Below are 27,044 nucleotides of genomic sequence, written 5' to 3' on the forward strand. Positions count from 1 at the left end.
GCATCCAGTCCAACCCCTTTCTTTCTTTTTGTCATGGAGGAAGAACCCACCCAAACCTCTCAGACAGATGGCCATCCGGTTTAGTTGTGTTGTTATAGTCACAATACGTTGTTGTGAGTTTTTTGGGTCCAGATTGTGGTTTTGTGGTGTGGTTGTGTTGTTACAACCGGGAGGCAAGGCTTTTGCATTGTGTTGTCAAATTTTATATTTCTGGGGCGTTTAGTTGTGTTGTTATAGTCACGATGTGTTGTTGTGAGTTTTGTGGGTCCAGATTGTGGTTTTGTGGTTTGGTTGTGTTGTTACAACCGGGAGGCAAGGCTTTTGCATTGTTTTGCCAGGTTTCGCATTTCTGGGGCGTTTAGTTGTGTTGCTATAGTCACGATGCGTTGTTGTGAGTTTTGTGGGTCCGGATTGTGGTTTTGTGGTGTGGTTGTGTTGTTAAAACTGGGAGGAAAAGCTTTTGCGTTGTGTTGTCAAGTTTCGTATTTCTGGGGCGTTTAGTTGTGTTGTTATAGTCACAATGCTTTGTTGTGAGTTTTGTGGGTCCGGATTGTGGTTTTGTGGTGTGGTTGTGTTGTTACAACCAGGAGGCAAGGCTTTTGCATTGTGTTGTGAAGTTTTGTATTTCTGGGGCATTTAGTTGTGTGCCAAGTTTTGTATTTCTGGGGCGTTTAGTTGTGTTGTTATAGTCATGATGCGTTGTTGTGAGTTTTGTGGGTCCGGATTGTGGTTTTGTGGTGTGGTTGTGTTGTTGTAACCGAGAGGCAAGGCTTTTGCATTGTGTTGCCAAGTTTCGTATTTCTGGGATGTTTAGTTTTGTTGTTATAGTCACTGCGCCCGCAACTTTATCCTTTTATATATATAGATCTAGCTAAAACAGACCCCAAGATTAATGTTGATGTGTATCTACATGTAGACATCATTTTAACTGCCATGACTCAATGCTATGAAATAATGGGAGTTTAGTTTTCCTTCTCTGCCAATTAGTACTAGTTTTTCAACAAGCTACAAGCCCTAGGCTTCTATAGCACTGAGCCATGGCAAAAAACTTTTTTTTTTCATGTCAGGAGCAACTTGAGTCGCTTCTGGAGTGAGAGAATTGGCCATCTGCAAAGACGTTACCCAGGGGATGCCCGGATGTTTTTTTGATGTTTTTACCATCCTTGTGGGAGGCTTTTCTCATGTCCCTGCATGGAGCTGGAGCCGGGTGGGATTCGAACCTGGCAGCTTTCAGGTCAGCAACCCAACCTTCAAGTCACTTAGTCCACTACGCCATCTGGGGGCAAACTGCACTAATTTCACAGCGTAGGTGCATCCTTACTCCAAGAAGTGCTAGTACAGGAATCCACAGCTAACGAATTCCTGAGAGCTGCTAATCCAATTTCAACCTTCCATTAAAGAGAGCTAGCCTGCCTTTTGTGATATTCTGAGCCACGATCGAACAACTTGCACATTCAGGAAGTTCTTTCTAGAGTTTAGTGGGAATCTCTATTCTTGTAACTGCGATCCATTGGTTTAGATCCTGTCCTCTGGAGGAGCAGAAAATTGTTGTTGTTGTTTTATTTCTTACTTGCCTCTCCTCATGGCTCGAGCCCAGTTACAGAACAATTAAAACACATAAAACACAGACAAACACCACAAATACACATATTAAAACTTACTTCTATAAAGCTTACACACCAAAACGTAGCTCTATAAAATACATATTAAAATGCACAAAACAGAAATTAAACAAAGGACATGCATTTAAAATTCATATTTAAAGACTAACTGGGTAGGCAGGTAATCTTGTAGGGAACAGTCCTTCAGATATCACACATCCCTTCACACTTACTTTGCCCTGACTAAACATGTTCATCTCCCTCAACCATTATTTAGGAGACTTGGTTTCTACAACTATTACAACCATAGCTCCCTTTCCCAGAACTATCATACAGAGAATAGAGTTTATGACAGACACAAACTGAATGTATGGATTAATTGATTTTTGCCTATTTATTTATTTACAGTATTTATATTCCGCCCTTCTCACCCCGAAGGGGACTCAGGGCGGATTACAATGAACACATATATGGCAAACATTCAATGCCAACAGACAAACAACATTCAGTTTTAGACAGACACAGAGGCATTTTTTAAACATCTTTTCAGCTTCACGATTCCGGCCACAGGGGAAGCTGTTGCTTCACCGTCCATTGGTGGCTGTTCTTCCTCTTCTTTTCCTCGTGAGCAGTTTTATGGTGTTGTAGATTAGTTAAATTAGCCTCCCGCATAAAGCGTCCCTAAATTTTCCCAACTGTCTTTCGGGGCTGCTAGGTCAACAGCAAGCCGGGGCTATTTTTTTTTTTTATGGTCGGAGGCTTAACCTGACCCGGGCTTCGAACTCATGACCTCTCGGTCAGTAGTGATTTATAGCAGCTGGTTACTAGCCAGCTGCGCCACAGCCCGGTCTCAGTTTCTTCTGCCTAAAAGAAACTGCAGTCACTAGACTTATTTCATGTCATTATTGTTGCTTATTCGTTCAGTTGCTTCCGACTCTTCATGACCTCATGGACCAGTCCACGCCAGAGCTCCCTGTCAGCCATGGCCACCCCTCAGCTCCTTCAAGGTCAAGCCAGTCACTTCAAGAATACCATCCATCCACCTTGGCCTTGGTTGGCCCCTCTTCCTTTTTCCTTCCCCAGCATCATTCTCTTCTCCAAGCTTTCCTGTCTTCTCATTATGTGGCCAAAATACTTCATCTTTGCCTCTAACATCCTTCCCTCCAGTGAGCAGCCAGGCATTATTTCCTGGAGTATGGACTGGTTCGATTTTCTTGCGGTCCAAGAGACTCTCAGAATTTTCCTCCAACACCACAGTTCAAATAATAATAATAATAATAATAATAATAATAATAATAATAATAATAATAATCTTTATTTATACCCCGCCACCATCTCCCCGTGGGGACTTGGGGCGGCTCACAATGTCACAAAAGTAACAGCGCAAATACACCAACAATATACACAGTTTAAAACACAAGAAGATAATAAAACAGAAGTTAAAACAAAGGTTTATACAACAGTAATAATATCAAACAACCACCAATGCCATTCAGTCAACTTCAAAGGTGGGGGGGGGACGGGACGGGACGGGACTATAGCAGCAATATAAGATAAAATCATTAGATTAAAATACCCCAATGAAAGGAACCTAATAGCATTCAGAATAGAATTATAATGAGACTGGTCATCCAATGGCTGTCTCTCCAAAGACCAGCCCAAACATCCAAGTTTTCAATTGTTTCTTAAAGGATGGCAGGGAGGGCGCCAACCTAATCTCCCTAGGGAGGGAGTTCCAGAGCCGAGGGCCACAGCCGAGAAGGCCCTCTCTCTCGTCCCCAGCAAACATAACTGTGAGGAAGGCGGAAGCGAGAGGAGGGCCTCCCCGGAAGATCTCAGAGAGCGCGTAGGTTCATAGGGGACGATGCGGTCACAAAGATAGGCAGGTCCCAAACCGTTTAGAGCTTTATAGGTAATAACCTGCACCTTGAATTGGGCCCGGAATATTATTGGCAGCCAGTGAAGCTGCTTGAACAGGGGGGTTGACCGCTCCCTGTAAGCAGCTCCAGTTAGTAACCTGGCTGCCGACCGTTGTACTAACTGTAATTTAATAAATAATAATAATAATAATAAACTTTATTTATACCCCGCCACCATCTCCCCAACGGGGACTCGGGGCGGCTTACATGGGGCTATGCCCAGAACAATACAATATAACAAAATATAATAGAACAACAAATCATAGCACATTAAACAACACAATAAAAGAAAATATACACTACATTAAACAAGATCAAAAGAACAATAAAACCAAGGGCGGGCCACATGAACACTAGATTAAAACTCGAGGTGAGAAAGGAAGTAGGAGTAAAAACCACAGAGGACAGAGTCATAAAGTGGCGGTGCAATCTGGAGGACAAATATTGAAGGAGAGCAGCAAAAGGGATGTATGTAGTGATTAGTAATTTCCGGACCGTCTTCAAGGGCAGCCCTACATAGAGCGCGTTACAGTAATCCATCCTTGAGGTAACTAGAGCGTGGACCACCGTGGTCAAGCCAGACTTCTTGAGGTACGGTCGCAGTTGGTGCACAAGTTTTAATTATGCAAAGGCCCTCCCGACACCTGGGCATCAAGTGACAGCGATGAGTCCAGGAGGACCCCCAAACTGCGGACCTGCGCCTTCGGGGGAGTGTGACCCCGTCAAGCACAGGTAGCCACCCTATGCCCCGATCGGTCGAACGGCTGACCTGGAGGACCTCTGTCTTATCAGGATTAAGCTTCAACTTGTTGGCCCTCATCCAACCCATCACAGCGGCCAGACACTGATCTAGGATCCGAGGGGCTTCCTTGGAAGTAGGTGGAAAGGAGTAGTAGAGTTGAGTGTCATCTGCGTAGAGATGGCACCGAACTCCAAAACCCCGGATGACCTCGCCCAGCGGTTTCATGGAGATATTAAAAAGCATGGGGGACAGAATGGAACCTTGCAGGACCCCACAGGTCAAAGGCCAGGGGTCCAAGCAGGTGTCCCCTAGCTTCACCATCTGGGATCGGCCCTCCAGGAAGGACTGGAGCCACTGCAAAGCAGTACCCCCAAGGCCCATCCTGGAGAGCCGTCCCAGAAGGATACCATGGTCGATGGTATCAAAAGCCACTGAGATGTCTAAGAGAACCAACAGGGACACACTCCCCCTGTCAAGCTCTCTACGGAGGTCATCCATCAAGGCGACCAAAGCCGTCTCAGTCCCATTGTCATGAAGACTTTTACAACAAAAGTTAAAACATCCTGCTCAGACTGAACAGAATATTCCACTTCTGACACAAAAAATGTTATGAATAACTTTTCAATAACTTTAAAGCATAGGTTCTTTTTATTGCAGTTTCAGTCTGAGAGGTATAGCAGAACTTTTACAGAACAACAAAGAACAACATTTAGACATACAAACATACAGATTCTATGCAACTACATTGGATTCACAAACAACCTACAGTTACATTGGCTAAGAAACAAACAAGGGGGGGGGGGTTCATTTTCATTCATCATTCACACACAACATGCATCCATCTTCATGCACACAAATATTACCATATTCTTTCTCCCTCCTTGGAGAAGCGCCTGCTTAGGTAAGACCCAGCTTCCACTGCTGCCTGCCAAGACATAGTTCCAAAACGCCAAAACTTCAAAAAGACCATGACTTCAAAACGCACTCTTTTCTCTTCCCATGAGAAAAAGAGGCCCCAAAAAGTGAACAGAATCCTGCTTTCCCATAACAGATCTGCCACTCCCACGTACACCATCTCCACTGAGCATGGCGAACAGTGTCGCTGTCTGTCATACCTTCTGGACTGTCGTAAGGTCACTTATATAGCAATATTTTGCTGATAATGTTGTCCCAAAGTTGTAAATGAATTATAGACATCTTCTATCATGGAATATCCGCAGTTTCCTGGACCAGATGTTGATTCCTCTTGATTGGTGTTAGCAAACACAAGCAGCTCTGCCCCAAAAGTTCATCAAGTTAGCAAATGTTGACAGATGTGCCATCCGCCAGACAATAAAAAAAAACTATAAAGCTGAAACGTGCCGTCCTTTATCCGGGGGAACTGCAAATCCCTATAAGCTGTCCTAAAAATATTGAACGACTGAGTCTGGAAAACTTCAAAAAAAAAGAGATGTTTATTCATACAAAGTTGTAAACTTGGCACAGACCTTAAAGTTACAGAAAATGAAACAAATTTCTATAGGTTTTAGTTACAGAATTATCCCTGGTTCCAGAAGGCAAAGGTGATTATAAAACCACTACACCCTAATCACGCTGTCTATAATAGAAGGAGAAACTCTTTCCTTCCCTATCTTTACAGCAAAGATTAGTTCTAGAAGCGACGGAATAACCTTGCTCCTCTAATTAGATTTTCTATTCCAGATCTGTATAATTCAATACTTATCTAATTTGGATAGGCTTAGATTGGCCTGGTTTTGAGGATGATTTGTCCCAGTTAGCTTTGCACAGCTGCAGCACGTTGGAAGACTATAGCCAAAATGAGGCTCCAAAATGGAGACTAGATCCTGGTTAAAAAAGGGCGGTCCTAAGATGTTGTACTCTTTGACCAATCATTGCAAAGAAGACTGCAGCCAGCTCTTGCAGACTCCAAGCCACCTTTCCTGGGCCTTTGCAGCCAGAGGCTGAAACAAAATGTAAAGGAGGGAAAACAAACAAACGACCAATAGGTAAGGCAAACCATCGTCCTGGGGGACGGAACAACAGATGTTAACAGATGTAAACATTTCTCTTATCAGTCACAGTTCTTATCACAGTTTGCCGGGCAGGTCAACTATTTCAGGTCTCATTAGCAGGTTTTAATTACAATTCCTGAGGAGGTAGTTAATGGTTTGCCCGATCACCATCTCCCAAAGAAGTTACTATATTCTCAACTCAAGAACAGAAAACAGAATGTTGGTGGACAGGAAAAGAGCTTCAAAGATGGACTTAAAGCTAACCTTAAAAACTGTGGCCCTTGAGCGCTCTAACTGGAGAACAGCTGTTACTAACAGTATTGTGGAATTTGAAGAGGCACGAATGGAGGATGAAAGGGAGAAACATGTCAAGCCAACCCTAACCGGGACCACCTTCCATTTGGAAACTGATATCCTCGCTGCGAAAGAACATGCAGATCAAGAATAGGTCTCTACAGTCACCTACGGACCCACTGTCAAGACCGGACACTTGGAAGAAATCATATTTGAACATTAGGGATCACCAATGATAGTGATGATATTAAAACACTGGGGGAGGGTAAACTTCTCTTACCCGCATTTCTTGATCTTGTTTTGATTTAAAGTAAAAAACAAGGAAGGGCTCTAAAACTGTGCACTTTGTATTTAATACAGTATATAGTTTTACCTTGCCTCTTCTTCTCTGTGTCAAATCATAACCATGAATAGGTAAAGGTAAAGATTTCCTCGACGTTAAGTCCAGTCATGTCTGACTCTGGGGGTTGGTGCTCATCTTCATTTCTAAGCTGAAGAGCCAGCTTTATCCGTAGACACCTCCAAGGTCATGTGGCCGGCATGACTGCATGGAGCGCCGTTACCTTCCTGCCGGAGCGGTACCTATTGATCTACTCACATTGGCATGTTTTCGAACTGCTAGGTTGGCAGAAGCTGGAGCTAACAGCGGCCGCTCACGCCGCTCCCGGGCTTGAACCTGGGATCTTTTGGTCTCCAGCTCAGTGCTTTAACGCACTTTGCCACTGGAGCTCCTGAATAGATATCCATGAATAGATAAACTATATTTTAAAGAATTATCTTGTACTGTTTTGGATTGTCATTTAAAAATTCAATTTGTCATTTTTCAATTCAAAGTTCAAAAACATGCAAATGCGATTAGATCAATAGGTCTCCAGCAGGAAGGTAACGATGCTCCATGCAGTCATGCCAGCCACATGGCCTTCGAGATGTCTCTTCGGCTTAGAAATGGAGATGAGCACCATCCCCCAACTAGACTTGATGTCAAGCGAAAACCTTTATCTTTACTAATGATGGCACAGGGAAGAAACACAATTACAGTATATCCTATATGTGCCCATGCAGTTAGGATATGATGCAATGAAATTAAGAATATCCACCCCCTTGCCTGTGTTCCCACTTATGTTTTGGAATTTATTGGAGGTTTATCCCCATCTTATTAATGAAGAGTGGCATTCAAACGGGCTGTATTAGAGATTATGGTAGTACTCAGTCACCAAAGTGCCACTACCAGTATATTCAGCCTTAACACTACAATTCAAATAACAGCTAATGCAAACATGAACTTTTATTCTAGAGCTAACTGGCAGGTGGGTATGAAGGGAAAAAAATTCAAGAGGGTTGGAAACTGACAATCAGGGAAAGTGAACCTTTCTTTCCCTGGCTATTATCTCCTCAACACCCCCCCACACACATGCACAATCAGGTTTCAAGGACTGGGGAAGATCTTATTAATCACTTTTTAATTATATATTGTATAATTAATTTTATATTATACTAGCTGTCCCCGGCCACGCGTTGCTGTGGCGTTGTCTGGTGGTGTTGGTGAGAAATTGTTGAGGTAGTGGTGGTATTGAATGTCTGTTGTATGGTTGTCTTTATGTTTAGTATGCACACTGAAGTGGATTATATGGCATTGTGGAGTCAAGATAATCCAGTTCAAAGCAGATAATATAAGATTCTAAATGGGTTATATAGCTGTGTGGAAAGGCCTTGAGTCTACATTGCCATATAGTCCAGTTAAAATCTGATAATCTGTGGAAGTGGCCTAAGTGAGGCCTAACTGTGCCTGTCCCCTGGATTGAGTAGGTTGCTAGGAGACCAAGTGGGCGGAGCTTAGCCTTCAAACTGGCAGCAATTGGATAAAAACTATTATTCCTCTCCCTGTAATTAGGACTTTATTTTTCTTTTCTTTTTGTTGTATCAACCTAGAGGCATGGATGATGGGTTGTGTTGTCAAATTTCGAGGTTGGGGGGCCTGTAGTTTTGTTGTTTTGTCCGCTGCCCTGATGCCATCACTCTTTTATATATATAGATATATATATATATATACATATTAAGTCCAGTCATGTCTGACTCTGGGGGTTGGTGCTCATCTCCATTTCTAAGCCGAAGAGCCAGCGTTGTCTGTAGATGCCTCCAAGGTCATGTGGCCGGCATGACTGCATGGAGTGCTGTTGCTTTCCCACCAGAGCGGTACCTATTAACCTACTCATATTTGCATGTTTTCGAACTGCTAGGTTGGCAGAAGCTGGGGCTAACTGAAGGAGCTCATTCCACTCCCCAGATTCAAATCTCTAACCTTTCAGTCAGCAAATTCAGCAGCTCAGCGATTTAACCCACTGCGCTATCAGGGGCTCCTGATATATATAAACTTAAAACAAACAAATAAAAAACATATATGCTGAAACAAAAGACTCAAATACAAAAATAACCACACAGTATTCCCTACCCATAATTTCCCCATCCTGCCAAATAAAATTAAGAAATAAACTCTATCCCCCACCTTTTTCAAAAATAAATGAAAGATTAATGCATTTTTTTTGCTGTCACAGTTCTGATTGGTGTGCTTTTCTTAAATTAAAGTTAGCTGTCCTAAAAAAGTATTAGTGTCATCAGCAAGTGCATCCCTGATTTCATTCGCAATCGCAAGATCTCAATGAGGAAATGTTTGGCAAGATGATAGCATATCCCTAGGACTAAGGGTTCTTTTTCTTTCTTTCTATGATTACTGATGCCTGGCATAATCATTCACAGTAAATTCTGTAGATGAACCAGCCCATTTTAAGGTTTTTGCTTGATAAGAGTCCCTCTACTAATGTACAGAGCAATACTATGCCCAGTATGCACTTATTCATAATTTCCATAGTGTTTGTAAGCAGAAATCACTGTATTCCACAAGTTCTTTGTGTTTTATCAGGCTTCTTTTATGGCCAGAACTATAGTTATCTCTTCCAGTAAAAACCAAGCACTCTAGCTTTCCCATTTTGGCTCTGAGGCTTCTGGCATCAGCATAGAAACACCTATAAATGATATTCCTTTTCTGATTTTTCTGCTGCAAGTATTTTAAAATTAGACTTCTTTAACTGTTTGTTGTATTTCACTATATGCTTATGCTCCCATGTGAGCAATCTAAAATATGTTTCAATTTTTAGTGATGGTTCATCCCAAATAGGATGTTTCCCAGCTTCTGTTGCCTTTTCCCCAATTTTTGGTTTAAGAAATGTTTTTTTGTTTCTGTTATATACTAGCAGTACAATCCCAAGCTGGTTCAAAAGGTACTTGTGCCTTTGCTTGTTCAATAATGTCCTTCAGTGACCAGTAATTCTAAAGTCTTCCTAATTCACAGAAAGTTACTCAACCTCTTTCCAGGAATTCATGATTACAATTCCTGGCGTCAATGTATACAAGAACAGCTGACTATATAGAAATCTAGAGGACATCTACCACCTTTTTCATGAGGCAGATAGTTTACTTCGTGGTCTACACTTCCAACACAAACCCAGTTATGTTTCTAAAGGTGGAATTGCCCACAAACACAACCATCTGCCAACCATTCACCACTCTTCCAACAAGTGATGTGACCTTTCTCAGGCAGTTCTTCTCAAGCTATCTGATGTGAAGAACCAAATTTTCCACACTGTGCCAACACTTTCTTTCTTTCCTGGACTGGCACCCACCACTTTAAATAACACTGAGCTAAAGGATCATTTGCTTATCCATCAGTGTATCAGTCTTCTTCCCTGAAATATTTATTCTTCTTAAGTATAAAAGATCCATCACCTTAAGAATAGAATGACATCATCATGTCTCCAAGGATTTTACCCAATGACCTCACTGAATCTCTCAGCTTCTCCATGATAATTATTTTGGCAGAAATGCAATAAACCTGCTCCTTGAGCACCAAGAGATTGTGGTGCCAAGCAAACATCCAAAAATACTCTCCAGCAAGCAGTTACTTGGATTTATGCCACTTTCCGCAAGAAACCTCAGAGTCACCATGCCTCCTCCTGCCTTTCTACCTTCCCAGTTATTTTTACTTATGTTTGTTCAACTGTTTCCTTGGAAAGCTCAGTTATCAACTTGCAGAAGATGTCCTGTTATTTAACCTGCATGGGTACTTACCTGTCTTTTGCCTTATACTGGCATTCTTTGTCACTGCGGCTTGGACACTAAAGCATTGGGGGCCACCAGACATTAAGGACCCTGTTCTGCTCCACTGGCCAGCACAGATTGGCACAGTGTCGTGAAAAGTAGTAAGCAACCACACAACGATCTGGTATACACAGGTCTATCTGACAGATAATGACAACAATAGCAGCCAGATTTAGATTAATAAGAAATAGTGCATCTCTTGCTTTTAGAATTCATCGCTGTATTCTGCTTTCTACCTTATTGTTCAGAGAGTTCACAGAATTATTTATACTGTGATGAAAACCAGAGAGCTGGAGGCTTCCTGCTGATTAATACATTAAGATTAGTTGTTGTTAACTGCCATCTGCAACTTATGATGACACAATAATTGAGAGACCAAACGTATGTCTACACTGAAGAATTAGGCTGATTCCACTTTAATTGTCATGGCTCAATGCTATGGAATAATGGGTGCTTTATAAGATCACACGAATTCGGCTATTTATGCCAAATGGTGCTGTTGCTTCACAGAGATCCAATTCCTGTGATTCCATAATATTGAGCCTGAATTTCCAGCTTGGAAAAGAAGCTGCTAAGGATGGTGGGAGCATTCACAAAGGGGAAGGCTAACTTACCAGTAGTTTGCTTCATCAGTATCCTATATGTGGTTTGAAAAAAAGCATGCACAAGTTCACAACACACACACACACACACACACACACAACAAAAAACCTTAGATCATTCAAGCACAGGTTTTTTAACATACAATTTTCAGTCCTTGCTGTTTCAGAGAACTTTGATGATCTGACTTAAGTTTAACATTATCAAACTATCGGCTGAAAATCCAGCAGATTCCTCTGTACAAAATTAAATATATAACAAATTATATTTATGAAAATTATCAGTCTTTGATTGTTTAAGGTACCTGCCATTTAGCAAGTGCTATCCATAATCTATTCATCACCTAATCCTCACCAGAACCGCAGGGAAGAAAGAGAGAATGCTGTTGTGCCCTTTTAACAGATGAGTCACCACTGAAAAGAATCCATGGCTTTGACAGCATAAAACATTCAATTGGCTTGGGACATGCCCTATGCTTTACATGCTAAAGTGAAAGCAACAAACAGTCTGTGGCTATTACATCCTCCCTCCCCCAAAATTATTTGCCTCAAACTTTCACACCATGTTTGAAGGAGTTTGTAGGAGGTCATTTGGGGATTATTTTAAGACAGTGGTTCTCAACCTGTGGGCCCCCAGATGTTTTGGCGTTCGGCTCCCAGAAATCCTGACAGCTGGTAAACTGGCTGGGATTTCTGGGAGTTGTTGGCCAAAACACCTGGGGACCCACAGGTTGAGAACCACTGTTTTAAGAGAACATAATCTGGGAGAAATGCCCATAATACTGCCTGGAGGTTATTTTGGGGCACTCTGGTACAAAACAAATATGAGAAAAAAGGGAAAAGGTTTTCCCAAAAAATTGGTGCCAGGGTCCTGGAGGCCACATGCTGCCCATGAGCCACATTTTGACCACTCCTGCTTTAGAGAATACCATGTTGGAAGGATGTTGTCTGTAAGAGGATATACAATATAATTGTAATGTTCTGTTCGTTGACATACCAGCCATCATCCCTGACCATTGGCTATGCTGGTTGGGACATGGGGGAGTTCAATAAAGCTTGGAGGGACTGCAGGGCCTGTGACTTCTAATGTTGTATGACTTACACTAGGCTGTGCAGGAGCTATTGGGTGCTTCAAGGAAAGGCCTGGAAGAAGAGCAATGGGTTCAGAGGAATAGGTTCAAATTACAGGAAAGGAGATTCCACCTGAACATTAAGAAAAACTTCCTGACCAAAAGAGCCATTCAACAGTGGAGCTCACTGCCTCAAAGTCTGGTGGAGGCTCCTTCTTTGAAGGCTTTTAAATAGAGGCTGGATGGCCACCTGTCGGGGTGCTTTGATTGTGATTTTCCTGCATGGAAGAATGGAGTTGGACTGGATGGCCTGTGTGGTCACTTCCAAATCTATCATTCTAAGACAGTGGTTCCCAGGGACCAGGGACCACTTTGACCAGGGACCACTCTCCAACATTAGTACCAAAAGAGTTATGAATTAGTTGTTGGCCAACTTTAGATTTGGTTTGGTTATCTGGGGTGCTGATCTAGAAAATTGCATTGGATAGACCACATCAGCTTTAGTGTCTGATACAGAACATATACCATCCAGTGGTCGTCATCTGCAAGCCCACAGAAAACCTTATTTAATAATCTAGAGCTATTGCATGAGAAAACCAGCCCTCCTTGGGATATCTAGTTTACCTGGGCCAGGTCCCCACTCACTGAAGTCTCCATTTTTCTCTTTTTTCTTCCTTCTTCCCCCTCCTTCCGTTCCTTTCTTCCTCCTTCTCTCCCTCTTTTCCTTCCCTTTCCCTTTTTCTTCCTTCCTCACTTTTTCCTTTTCTTCCAAACTGCCTGCCTTCCTTCCTCTTCTTCTTCTGGGAAGCCTGGCTTGTTAAAGGTACTTTGGAAAACTATGTCTCTCATGTATATAATTTGCCCTAAATGTTCCATGTTTTTTTTTCCTATGTGTTCCTATTTTGCCTATATGTTGTGTTAACCTAATGTTTTATGCTCCTGAGATCCCCATTCCTTCCCTTTGGGGGAAACCTTGTTCCTGAACCCAAAGATATCGTGCCTCCCACACAATTGCATAGCCTGGGGAAAAGAAAGCAAGCTGGGAATTTCCTCATCAATTTCCAGCCTCACCCATCTCTTGGACTTTACCTGGATATTGCAACACAATACTTCTATTCAGACGGGGGAGAATACCTCTCCCCGCCCTTGGGGAAGAATTAATTTCACCACCTGCGCCTTTGATGAACAGGACCTCTCGCATCAGAAGGAAAACAGCATTTCTACAGCCAAAACCATCCTCTGTCATGATTTTTGCATGATTGTATTAATATATGATGTTTGGTTTCTCTGGGGTCTGGAATCGCCAGGCCAGCCCTATTAATGGGCCATGCCATATTCATCTCATAAGACAATAGCATTCCTGGGTAGGACCAGAAAATGCCCTCAATCACTTTGTTATTTTTCCTGCTCAGTAAAAGGAACCCCATTCATCGATACTTAATCATCCCTTGTTCCCAGCACACACTGGCCAACCAAGGCCCTCTCTGTGACTGGTCAGAATTAGAAGCTTGGCTGCAGCCTATGTATAAAAAGGGCCATGAAACTGTATTCTGTATGCAATCTACTTCGTGAATGTATCACTAGCTAGCATCTTATCTGCAGATAATAAAATCTTCCTTGGCTGAAAATCACCTTCGCTCCTTGCTTGCTGGCTAATTTCAATTGGGCCTAATCTGTTTGCTCGCCACAGCAGGGACTCACTTAAAATGGGCAGCTCAGGTAAATCACTTGCCTGGGCTTCTGCCAACAGGCATCTTCCTGGTCTCACTGCCAGGGGTTGCCCCCAAAAATGGGGCCAACAGAGCTGCACCGCAGACCTTATTTTAGGCCTCGCGGCCCACAGGTTGGAAACCACTGTTCTAAGAAGAGGAGAAAAGAGAGCAGAAGAGGAGGTGGAAAAAGAACAATAGGAGAAGATCACCTATGCCACTCTTAAAGCAATGCGGAAGCACTGAATAGCCAACAAAGGATTCCCCCAAGCAGGAAACAGCCAGACTTTGAAGCTGCCAGGCTATTCAACGCTAATCAAGCTGGCCAATGGCAATATTCACACCTGCCTCAGGCAGACAACAGTTCTTACTCCAACCCTGGGCATTCCACAGATATAGAAACCTCATTTGCCTAGTTTCCAACACACTTCACAACCTCTGAGGATGTTTGCCACAGATATGGGCGAAACGTCAGGAGAGAATGCTTTTGGAACATGGCCATACAGCCTGGAAAACTCACAGCAACCCAACCCTTTCGAACAAGGGGCGGGAGAACGAGGCACGGGAAGGGAAGGCTCTCCTCTGCTCCGCCGGCCAGATGTTGGGCTCCGCAGCGCCCCCCTCGGAGGAAAGAGGTGGACGAGGCGGAGGCGGAGGAGGAGGAGGAGGGGACTACAGCTCCCAGCGCCCCAGGCTGGGCAGCCGCAGTCCGCGCCGCCGCTTCCCCTCCCTCCCTCCCTCCCTCCCTCCCTGCCGGGTCCGAAGCGCAGCGCGTTGAGATCGGGGAGGGAAGCAGGAGGCGGCGGGCGAGGTGGAGGCGGCGGTGGCGCAGCATGAGGGCCCCCTCGCGGGTCAGGAGGATGCGCTGAGCCGCCCGGGAAGGGCGAGGCGAGGGAGGATGCCGGAGGCTGGCGAGGCGCTGGCTGCGGGCTGCCCCCTTCCTTCCCCCCCGTGGCCGGCGCCGCTGTCGCCGCTCCCGCTGCAGCGCTAGGACCCCCCCCCCCCCTTTCCCTTTCTTTTCCTTCCCGCCCCCCCCTCCGCCTCCCTCCGTCCTTCGGCGACCCCTCGAAGGGCCATGTAGCCGCCCTCCTCGCCTCTCCTTCCTCCCAAAGCGGGCGTCGCGTCCCTCACCCCACCCCGCGCTCCGGGCAGAGGCAAGGGAGCCACCATGAAGAAGCAATTCAACCGCATGCGGCAGCTCGCCAACCAGACCGTGGGCAGGTAAGCCAGAGAAGGCGTTGAGGGAAGGGGGTCCCCTCGGGCCCTTGTTTCACCTCAGAGGGCATCTATGGGGAGAGTAAATCAACGCCCGCTCCTCTGCCCCTTCGGAGAGATGTGCTGAGAGCGCGCTTTGCGACCTGATTTCTCCGCTTCTCCTGCCCTCTTCCGATTCCTAATCTCCCTTCCCGCCTCTTTTCTCTCTCTGCGCAGCAGGCAGCAGGGCTGGCCATTTCCACAGATCACGCAGGACTCCTTGGACGCTTCCAGAGGCGACCAGGAAGGAGGCTGCTTCGCAGCTGCCCTTGATCTGATCAGACTTTATAGATCATCCGCAGGAAGCCTGCTGCAGAATTCCCTTTTGGAATGGGCTTCCCTTCTCGCAGGCGGCTGCCTAGAATCCCTGCGTCTCTTTAGGGGTGGGAATGGCGTTTGCATCTGCTCAGTGCTTCCATGCCTGCCTCTCCCATAGGAGTGAGGCTCAAGGAGGCTCCCATGAAATAGGGCAAATGATAAGCAGGGTGATTGGAACAGGCATGGGCAAACTTTGGCCCTCCAGGTGTTTTGGACTTCAACTCCCACCATTCCTAACAGCCTCAGGCTCTTTCCTTTTCCCCCTCAGGCGCATAAGTGGCTGAGGGGGAAAAGGAAGGGGCCTGAGGCTGTTAGGAATGGTGGGAGTTGAAGTCCAAAACACCTGGAGGGCCAAAGTTTGCCCATACCTGGATTAGAAGGACATAGATGTCTCCAAGAAAAACACAGCACCAATCTAGTAAAATACAGCACCTGCCTTTCCTCTTCAAGCAAGGTCAGGTGCCAAAAGGCCTACCTTGCTTTTTAAAGGGGATTTTTCTTTTCTTTGATTTACAAGCTCTCTTGAACCCCATGTGCCTACCTCAGAAAGTTTTGTCCTGGTTTGCCCTTTCAGAATGTCCTTATTCAGGGCTCATGCTTGTCAAAGAAGCCTATTGAAGCCCACATTCGGGCTGATGGCGTCGCACCGGTACACTCAGGCCCTGCGTATTTGACTTCTTTTCCCCCACCACCTCCTTAGCATGCTGAGCTCAGGTCATGGGACCCCCAGAATCATTTTGCTGACTTGAGACTCAGTTTGCCCTGCTGTCAGGGTCAGGTTCTGGAGTTAGTTTCAAATGCTAAGGCTCCTCCACAAATATGGTTGCAAAGGTAGCCATGGTTTGAGGGAGCTTTTTTGTTTTGTTTGTTTTGATTAAGACATCATAATTTCTCAGGATTGCTGGTTCTTGGGAGAACTTGCTGGTGATGGAGGTGGGGTGTTGTTGGCAAAGCAGCCATTGGCTCAATAATTTGACTTTGGGAGGAATCACTGCCAGGAACTCCTTTCCAGCAAAATGGGGCTCTTGCTTATGGGCAGTGTCACCACGAGCATCTTTCGTCTGTTCCCAGTGACAGGATTGGTCTGGAGCTGCAAGAGGCTCTGATGTGTTGGCTGGGCCTACATCCAAAGCCTGGTTTATTGTGATTGTATAATTCTCAGTGGTTTTGCAGCATGCAATCTAGCAGTTTCTTCTCTCCCCTGAAGGATGCAGCATTTTAGACCGTGGTATGAGGAAAATAAAAGGTCTGTGAGATGGAGATGAGCTGTGTAAGATAGATCATTGTAAGCCAGGGGTTGGAGTGGAGGAGAAATATTATCCCATGAGACAAATTTTACAGTCTATTTGTTTACTTTATATTCTCTTTCTGACTGCTTAAATGGGGAAAATATTGAATGCACTACACAGTTCAGTTTTGTGTTCATATTTTCCAGATCGGCAGCACACCATCAATTCCCTCCGATTTATCAGGTTGACATGTGTCCATCTTTACAGCTGTGAGCAGCTGTAGACCATCTTTACCTCCCTTCTGTAGCAGCTGTGTGAGCATTGGGGTTTCCTCCCTGAGGCCTTGAAGAATACTGGGATGGCTTTGTCCATCCACAGCTGACAAAATTTGGGATGATTTTATTGCTGGTTCTTTCTCTGAAAATTGCAGGCTGCCTTTGCACTGTGGCTGCTCTTTGCTAGCTTGCTTTCCTTTTAGTTGACTCAAACCTTCTTGTGGACTCCAGTCACGTCAGCACATTTGGGAGTTTAATTGCAGCAGTCGAGGTGGCCCTGCTGGGCAGGCTGCTTTTGATAAGTGTGCCTAAAAGCTTTTTTGCTCCCCCCCCCACCCCAATTGCATGGTTCATTTGGAATCCTAGGAAAATGCCCATGCCCCTGAAACAAAGAGGTGCCGTTTGTTTATTTTCCTTTCTAACAATCCCATCTATTTAAGAAACTAAATCCTTTATTGGTGAGTGACTTAGCTGTGAAAGCAGACAGCTATTTAGCCTATGGGCATGAGTGTGTCTTGGTAGGGAGAGACCTTAAACCTTAGGTTCTGTTGTACAGAGTCTGACAATGGGACTCCAAAGCCAAAAGAAAAAATAGCAGCCAATTTGCAGAACAAATGACCTAGATTAGACATTGCAGTGGGAGGTGGCCTGAGTGGGAAGAAGATGCATGGGGAGAGGTGGAATTGTACAATATGTAAAGATCATGAGTCACATTATACATATCTGCTATATCTCCCTCCCTTTTGTGAACCATGGTCCTACTTTTTACCATCTGTGGGGGCGACATGCTCCCTAAGATCAGTTGTAAACTGAATGTAGGTTGTTAGGTAAAGGTAAAGGTTTCCCCTGACTTAGTTAAGTACAGTCATGTCTGACTCTGGGGGTTGGTGCTCATCTCCATTTCTAAGCCGAAGAGTCAGCGTTGTCCGTCGACACCTCCAAGGTCATGTGGCCGGCATGACTGCATGGAGCGCCGTTACCTTCCCGCTGGAGCGGTACCTATTGATCTCACATTGGCATGTTTTCGAACTGCTAGGTTGGCGCTCAAGCCGCTCCCGGGATTTGAACCTGGGTCCTTTCGGCCAGCAAGTTCAGCAGCTCAGCGCTTTAATACACTTCGCCACCGGGGCTCCTTGGTTGTTAGTTGTATGTAAATTACATACTGTACCATTATAAACTTTGTGTTAAGCTTGTATGCTCTTCAAATGGATGAAAAATCCAGATGCATTATATACTCACTTCTTAATTATTAAACCAGATTGGCTGTTATCAATGTACAGATAGGTAAATTTATTTTAGAAACTCACTTTTATCTACATGAATCAGATGTGTATTTGGCTATCCCTTGTGTGGCAGTGGGGTTTATCTGAAAGAGGGGCAACACCATGGCTTTTGGAGAAGATTGTTAAGCCTTTGTAGATACTGTATATTGAAACTTGCAGTTAGGTCCTATGCTCAGAAGTCTTGGCCTAGTTCTTTCTGGATTTAAAAACTTGACTCGGATCTCTCAAAATGGCCAAGTGGATTCAGACTAAGGATATGGGAATCATGCAACTTTTCAGATATCGTTGGACAGCAGATCTCAGCGTTCCTCGATGCTTGCTGTGCTTGGCTAAGGTTGCTGGGCATTGGAATGCTATGACCTCTGGAAGTTACATCGTTTTCACTAATTTAAATTGGAACATGTGAGATTTGATATTTTAGTGCATTTTCATGCATTTTTAAAATGTATATATCTGAATTTTAAAATGATCATGAACCAATAGTCATTGTTTGTCCTGAAATTTTCTGCTACAGTAGTTCTAAGCAATCACCTCTCTACATCACATGCTAAGAAAATCTTATTTATTTATTTATTTATTTGCAGTATTTCTTTCCGCCCTTCTCACCCCGAAGGGGACTCAGGGCGGATTACAATGAACACATATATGGCAAACATTCAATGCCAACAGACAAACAACATACATTAGACAGACTCAGAGGCATTTTTAACATTTTTCCAGCTTCACGATTCCGGCCAGAGGGAGAGCTGTTGCTTCACCATCCAGTAGTGGCTGTACTTCCTCATTCCTTTCCTTGTGTTTTGCTGGCAGTTTTATGGTGTTGTAAATTAGCCTCCCGCATAAAGCGTCCCTAAATTTCCCTAATTGACAGGTGCAACTGTCTTTCGGGGCTGCATAGGTCAACAGCAAGCCGGGGCTATTAATGGTCGGAGGCTTAACCCGACCCGGGCTTCGAACTCATGATCTCTCGGTCAGTAGTGATTTATAGCAGCTGGTTACTAGCCAGCTGCGCCACAGCCCGTATGTATGTATGTTATTTCATACATTTGTATCCTGTTGTTCTCACTCCCCAGGAGGGGGGCAAAGGAACTTAGGGCGGCTTCACGACTGGCAATCATTAGATGCCAATTAGATACTCCTTGCTTTCATGTCCTGCTTGTAGGCTTTACTTAGAGACCTGGCTGACCATTACAAGAAAAAGATGCTGGCCATTGGTCTGATCCAACATGGCTGTGTAAACTCCTCTAGCAGCAGTTTACTTGTGTACTTAAGGATTTACTAATGAAAGTACAGGCAGTTCCCGAGTTACTAACAACTCAATACAGTAGAGTCTCACTTATCCAAGCTTCACTTATCCAAGGTTCTGTATTATCCAAGGCAGTCTGCCTTTTAGTAGTCATTGTTTTTGTAGTAAATGTTGCAATGTTTTGGTGCTAAATTCGTAAATACACTAATTACTACATAACATTACTGTGTATTGAACTGCTTTTTCTGTCAGTTTCTTGTAAAACATGATGTTTTGGTGCTTAATTTGTAAAATCATAATGTAATTTTATGTTTAATAGGCTTTTTTATTAATCCCTCCTTATTATCCAAGATTTTCGCTTATCCAAGGTTCTGCCGGCCCGTTTATCTTGGATAAGTGAGACTCTACTGTAGTTAAGAACGGGGGTGAGATACAGGAAGTGAGAGATATTTACTCCTTGGAAGAAAATATCTATTTTTGGCTGGAGTTACATGTTAAAAAGTACCTGTTCCAACTTACATACACATTCAACTTAAGGACAAACCTACAGAACATATCTTGTTCATAACTTGGGGAGTGTCTGTATTGGTAGAAGAAAAGTCATTCATTCATTAGTCTGTCCTTCACTTAGATTGCATTCTACTTGTATAGGATATCTCTTAGACAGGATTTCCCCCTCCCTCTGTGCATATGATCTCAGACATTAGCTGTGTTGAACCTACCCCTTACGTTATCTTATTTGAAGCCAGAAAACTTTTTTTGTTTTTTCTATGTCAATAGGATGTATGGTAGATTGCCTTATAGACCCGTGGTTTGTTTGGGGTTCAGAGGTGTTGGGAAGCTGCCATGTTGAGTTAAAGAGGCTAGTGCTGGAGACAAAATGAAAGATATTTGCAGGTTGCAACTAGAAAAATAGTCCGAATAATTTTGAATAAGCACACATGTGTTTGTGTGTTCTCTGCTTAATAATGTGAATGTCCTGCTTTTTATCTGTCTGACAGTTCTTTTTGTCCCTCATGCAATTACTATGGTGGTAACCAGATCCCTGTCATTGGTATATTGCTAAATGTAAAACCAGTACCTGGTTTGTCCTAGGGATTTTCGGTTATAGCATTCCAGAGAAACCAATAGTCATGTTGGCTAGGGATAATGGAAACTGGACCAACATATTTTGTGAGGACTACGGTTGAGGAAGAAGTCACTTCCTTCCACTGCTCTTACTTGTCATTAGATGAAGTATGATAAAATAACTCCCCAAGCCAAAGACACCTTGCACTGTTATGGCACATCACCTAGGTCTCATTAAGTTTAATGGCACTTTCACCTAGGAAAGCTGGTTACAATCTAAGTCTCTTTAGAATTATTCTCATGAAGAGCAGTAGTATTCATGCTAACTGATTTGGGGTGTGTGTTTGTGTGTTAGGGTCAGCCTCCATGTGCCAGGAACTGGTAACCTATTTTAGCCATGGTATGTTTCCATCTTTTCTACAAACTCACAGCAGATAGGCTTCTATTGCTTTATTGACAACCACTGGTCTGTGGACTAACCATTTGAGTAACACTGTTTCAGATAAGTAGTTACCCAGATTTGGCCTTTAATTGGTATGAACTGCAGCTCCCAGAAGCCCTAGACAGCAATAGAAGTTGCTGGAGATTCTGAAAACGCAGTCCAAAATATCTGGAAGATCCAAACCCAAGATTTTTTTTTTGTTTAGATAATGAAGTGATCATGTTTAATCTCCTTCTGCAGAATTTAACCTATTTATCCCAGGTTTCATTTTGAGTTTATTTTAGAAAAGAAAATTTATTGTAACCAATTTTTCAGAAAGGTTTTTAAAATGTAACCAATTTTCAAATTTCTTGTAAGTTCATCACCATTATCTTTTTTTTTTCTTTTAAAAAACTGCTTACAAAAGAATTAAACAAATTTATTGAAGATGTTTTATCAACTAGGATAACTATGTACTAGAATAACTAGAAATAATCTCCACATGCTCAGGCAATATTCTACTAATTGCCACATTTTGGGGACAGATAACAGGAAAGAGCAATGGTCAACCTTGACAAAATAGTGAAGAGCAGAGACATCACACTGGCAACGAAGGTCCGCATAGTCAAAGCAATGGTATTCCCCACAGTAACCTATGGATGAGAGAGCTGGACCATAAGGAAGGCTGAGCGAAGGAAGATAGACGCTTTTGAAGTCTGGTGTTGGAGGAAAATCCTGAGAGTGCCTTGGACCGCAAGAAAATCCAACCAGTCCATCCTCCAGGAAATAATGCCCGGCTGCTCACTGGAGGGAAGGATATTAGAGACAGCCTTGGTCGCCTTGGTGGATGACCTCCGTAGAGAGCTGGACAGGGGGAGTGTGACCCTGTTGGTTCTCTTGGACATCTCAGCGGCTTTCGATACCATCGATCATGGTATCTTTCTGGGACGACTCTCTGGGATGGGTCTCGGGGGCACGGTTTTGTTGTGGCTCCGATCCTTCCTGGAGGGTCGATCCCAGATGGTGAAGCTGGGAGACGCCTGCTCGGACCCCTGGCCTTTGAGCTGTGGGGTCCCGCAAGGCTCTATTCTGTCTCCCATGCTCTTTAACATCTACATGAAACCGCTGGGAGAGGTCATCCGGAGTTTTGGAGTTGGGTGTCACCTCTATGCAGATGACGCACAACTCTACTACTCTTTTCCACCTAATTCCAAGGAGGCCTCTCGGGTGCTGGACGAGTGCCTGGCCGCTGTGTCCATCTGGATGAGGAGGAACAAGCTGAAGATCAATCCCGACAAGACAGAGGTCCTCCTGGTCGATCGTAATCCTGACCGGGGTATAGGGTGGCAACCTGTGCTGGACGGGGTTACACTCCCCCTGAAGCCACAGGTCTGCAGTCTGGGAGTCCTCTTGGATTCATCGCTTACGCTTGAGGCTCAGGCGTCGGCGGTGTCTGGGAGGGCCTTCGCACAATTGAGACTCGTGCGCCAACTGCGACCGTACCTCGCGAAGGCTGATCTGGCCGGGGTGGTCCATGCCTTGGTCACCTCCAGACTGGACTACTGTAATGCGCTCTATGTGGGGCTGCCCTTGAAAACGGCTCGGAAGTTCCAACTGGTCCAACGAGCGGCAGCCAGGATGTTAACTGGGGCCCCTTACAGAGAGAGGTCAACCCTCCTGTTCAAGGAGCTCCACTGGCTGCCATTTACTTTCCGAGCCCAATTTAAGGTGCAGGTGCTTACCTACAAAGCCCTGAACGGTTTGGGACCATCCTACCTCCGTGACCGCATCTCCGTCTACGAACCCATGCGTTCACTTCGGTCATCTGGAGAGGCCCTGCTCGTGATCCCGCCTGCGTCGCAAGCGCGGTAGGTGGGGACACGAGACAGGGCCTTCTCTGTGGTGGCCCCCTGACTCTGGAACACCCTCCCCAAGGATCTCAGACAGGCCCCTACATTGGCAGTCTTCAGAAAGAACTTGAAGACCTGGCTGTTCCAATGTGCCTTCCCAGATTAATAGGAAATCTCCAACACCAAGTCCCATAAGCACTTTATTAGAACTAAGATCGTATATCGCACTCTGCACTTGCCCTATAAGCCTTATATATCACCTGTCACATCAGCACTTTTAATCTTGTACCTATTACTCTGGCCCGGCCCAGTTTTATTGTGTTTTAGCGTATTGCTTATTGCTTGTTGTTTATACTGTTTTAATTGTTTTTAATTTGCCTTTTTGTTTTGTATTGTTATTGTGTGTTGAGGCCTTGGCCTTTGTAAGCCGCATCGAGTCCTTCGGGAGATGCTAGCGGGGTACAAATAAAGTTTAATAATAATAATAATAATAATAAATTAGAGGCAAAGTTCAAGTATTTTGGCCACATCATGAGGAGACAGGAAAACTTGGAAAAGGTCACAATGCTGGGGAAAATGGAAGGAAAAAGGAAGAGAGGCCGACCAAGGGCAAGATGGACGGACGGTATCCTTGAAGTGACTGGGTTGACCTTGATGGAACTGGGGCGATGACGGCCGACAGGGAGCTCTGGCGTTGACTGGTTCATGAGGTCACGAAGAGTCGGAGACGAGCAGCAGCAACAGGAAAGAATTGCTATTGCTGTTGCATGTGACAATGCAAGTTTTTGAATGAGTGTAAATACAACATTCAGTATCTGAATGCCTGTCTTCAGTACTGCTGTTTCTGGATTCATCTGTTGATGGGGTCTCCACCCAACTGTTACTGTTGTCCTCATTCACTGACTTTATCTTTAACCTGAGAGTATCTCTTAACAATTTCAGCTCAGACATGGGCTAAGGTTTGGCACTATAACAACTTTCCTCACCCTGATGGATGATCCCTGTTGGGAGAGAGATATGCAGTATACACTTCCTCAATGAGTTGTGGGAATGGTGGTGGTGGTTCTTCTTTTCAGCCCCCTCCCTTCTGAGGAGAATGAGTTTAATATCCATCAAGATCAGCTATTTTTGAAGAACTGGGGAGAAAAGGACTTTCCCTTGTTTCATCTAAACATGATCAGGAGAAGGCCTGTAGCTTCATAGGGTTCACTGACATGATGATTTGAGCTGGACCTTCTTGGTCCTCTCTCACTAAAGTGCTTTGCCTCATAAAGAATCAAGTATAATTACTTAGCTATTTTATTAATCTTCTTTTAGAAATGCCTGGTGAAAACCAGGAGGAATATTTGTGTGTGTGTATGTGTGTGTGTAATGGCACAGCTTGTGGTTATAGGTGGCACTGAATATATTTCATCTCTGCTTCCACCCACTCCCACCTCTGCCTCCCTGTATTTTCTGTTTCCCAGGCTGTGCACCAAGCAGACATCTCCATCAAGCTATGAATAAGAAGAGGCAGTGGGTGAATATTTCCTGAGGGTTGGTCTCTTACAAGAAAGAAACAGATTTTTTTTTTCATTTTCACTCCCTGGTTTCTCAGATCTGAGGATGCTTCTCCAACCATCATAAAATTTTCTCTAGATAGCAACATACTGAGAGATGGTTCAGTAATAAGAAGAGGTTCAGGGAAACCAAGGCAATCAGGGTCTGTCTCTTTGTTTCTCTTTCTTCTGGATTGAAGTAGAATTTTCCCTCTTTCTGCATTCATTTGAATGTCTTTGTTTTGAAACATCAGATTAAGGTTGTCAGTTGAACTGCAAGAAAGAAACAGAAAGAGGAAAGCAGAGGAAACTGTTAAAATTAATTCACTGTTTTTTAGTTGTGTGTGTGTGTTGCAAAAAAACAACAACAAAAAAAACAAGTTCATCCTTCTGGAAGGCTGGCAATATTTTTTTCTCCTCCAGCACACTTATATGCATAGAATAAAGACAGTAATAGGCAGTCTGCATTGCAACCTCTGCCTTTGCATGAAAATATGCTTGTCAGATCTTTTATCAGCATCTGACCTTTTTATTGAAAAAATAAGTGAAAGGAAAAATAAACAATGTTTAAAAGAGAATGCATAATCCCTTATTTGGGATCTGAAGCTGGTTTCGTTCTTGATAAAGTAGCAGTCTTGGTTAGTCTAGATAAGTTGCCACTGATACAGGCATTAACCCATTTAACCATCACAGTTCAGATGAGGATTTGCTGTTGGGAGAGAGAGTCATGCAGTCCCATATATGCCACTACTGACTTCTCAACCCTGGATAAGTGGACTCCTTCCAAATTGGGCCATAAAGGTCAGACCATTTGTACCACTAGCCTGATATTGTTTCTGGGGGCTTGTAGTGGCTCCCTGGCATATGAGTTAGGAGGTTTTTCCTGTGTGATACCTCCTGACCTGCATTTTAGACCAGAAGTGCTGAGAACTGAATGTGGAACATTCTGCTTGCATTCAAAACATATGTCTTACCACTGAGCTGTACCTTCTCTCCCATTGTGACACTTTCACTGGTCTTAGAAGACAATATACTTTTGGATAGCACATACAGTACTAGGGGATGGTCAAATTCTAGTATCAATATCAACATTGTATCTTAATTATAAACTTCTTTCAGGCCCCTTCCAAACGGCCTCTCTTATCCCAGGATCTGATCCCAGATAATCTTATTATTCCAGATTATCGGGCAGTGAAGACTCATATAATCCAGTTTAAATCAGATATTCTGAGATCAGATCCTGGAATATAGGGCATTGTGCAAGAAGGAACCTCAGATGGATCTGCCTGGCTCCTTTGAGCTGATAGAATATAAACGGAATGGAACATTAATCTGATTCAACACGGCTATTCCCAACATTATGATTTATTTTTTGAAGTGTTTTATTGATACCACCAAAGTTGTGCCTCCTGTCATGGTAAAGTTAATTTATGATGCTGTTTGTTTAGAGTAGATCTAGACAAAAAAGAAGTCTAAATAGCGGCTGGGTACAGGTTCCAGAAAAACAGAAGTTATCCTTTTCATCTCTGCTCAAAAATCACCTTTTTCAGGGCTATACAGCTGGAACACAAGTCATGAAAAGTTTTATTTTTGTCCATTTTTTCCATTTTATCTGTTCATTGTGAGTATGCTAAAGGAAAAAACTATGTTGAATCTGTATGTTGACAATGCAGTTGAGGGAAGCAATAGAGGAAAGAGGAACGTGTCTCATTTAGCAGCATGGAAACCAAAAGACTTGCCCATCAAAGCAACTCTCCTGGTCAGCTATTGTGAAGACCATTCAGTGCTTGGGATTTAGGGGGAAAGGGATCGGATGAGAAAGGTTCTTCTGTTGCCCAACAGGCATTGAATTTTTGCCTATTTATTGTAAACCGCCTTGAGTCCCCTCGGGTAAGAAAGGTGGGGGTAAAAGTGCTGCAAATAAATAAATAAACTCCACACTTGTCCACCCAGCTATGAATGGTGTGGGTGTGATGTTCATTGCTGATGAATAAGTCCTTATGGTTGTGTGTCATTTGGATGATGCCATATTTCCCAGTTCATGCCTCACCTGTGATTTGTACCTTTATCTAATTTGATGAAAGTATGATGGTCTGGAGCCCCCGGTGCTACAGCAGGTTAAACCACTGAGCTGCTGAACTTGCTGACTGAAATGTCGGCGGTTTGAATATGGGAAACGGGGTGAGCTCCCACGGTTAGCCCCAGCTTCTGCCAACCTAGCTGTTTGAAAACATGCAAATGCAAGTAGATCAATAGGTACTGCTCCGGCGGGAAGGTAACAGCGCTCCATGCAGTCATGCCGGCTACATGACCTTGGAGATGTCTATGGACAACGTCTGCTCTTCGACTTAGAAATGGAGATGAGCACCAACCCCCAGAGTTGGGCACGACTAGACTTAATGTCAGGGGAAAACCTTTACCTTTACTACTGTGATGGTCTAAGACAGTCTTTACTGTCAGTATT

At 44.0% G+C, this 27,044-nt stretch overlaps 1 protein-coding gene across 22 annotated transcripts in view; it reads left to right on the plus strand.

Annotated features, from left to right (window-relative positions):
* The first annotated feature begins 14,777 nt into the window (after positions 1-14,777).
* Positions 14,778-27,044, plus strand: part of arhgap44 (Rho GTPase activating protein 44) — a 136,883-nt gene continuing 124,616 nt past the window's right edge. For 4 of the 22 annotated variants that reach the window (XR_010002928.1, XR_010002927.1, XR_010002930.1 and 1 more), the window contains exon 1: positions 14,778-15,319. Coding sequence is in view for 13 of the 22 variants with exons in the window: in XM_062970696.1 (XP_062826766.1) it covers positions 15,267-15,319 (53 nt within the window). In the remaining 9 variants the exon portion in view is untranslated. The remainder of the gene's footprint in view (positions 15,320-27,044) is intronic. The other 18 variants (XR_010002926.1, XR_010002923.1, XM_062970693.1 and 15 more) reach the window with 8 other exon arrangements.

Source organism: Anolis carolinensis, chromosome 2, assembly GCF_035594765.1.
Source record: "Anolis carolinensis isolate JA03-04 chromosome 2, rAnoCar3.1.pri, whole genome shotgun sequence".
NCBI lineage: Eukaryota > Metazoa > Chordata > Lepidosauria > Squamata > Dactyloidae > Anolis > Anolis carolinensis.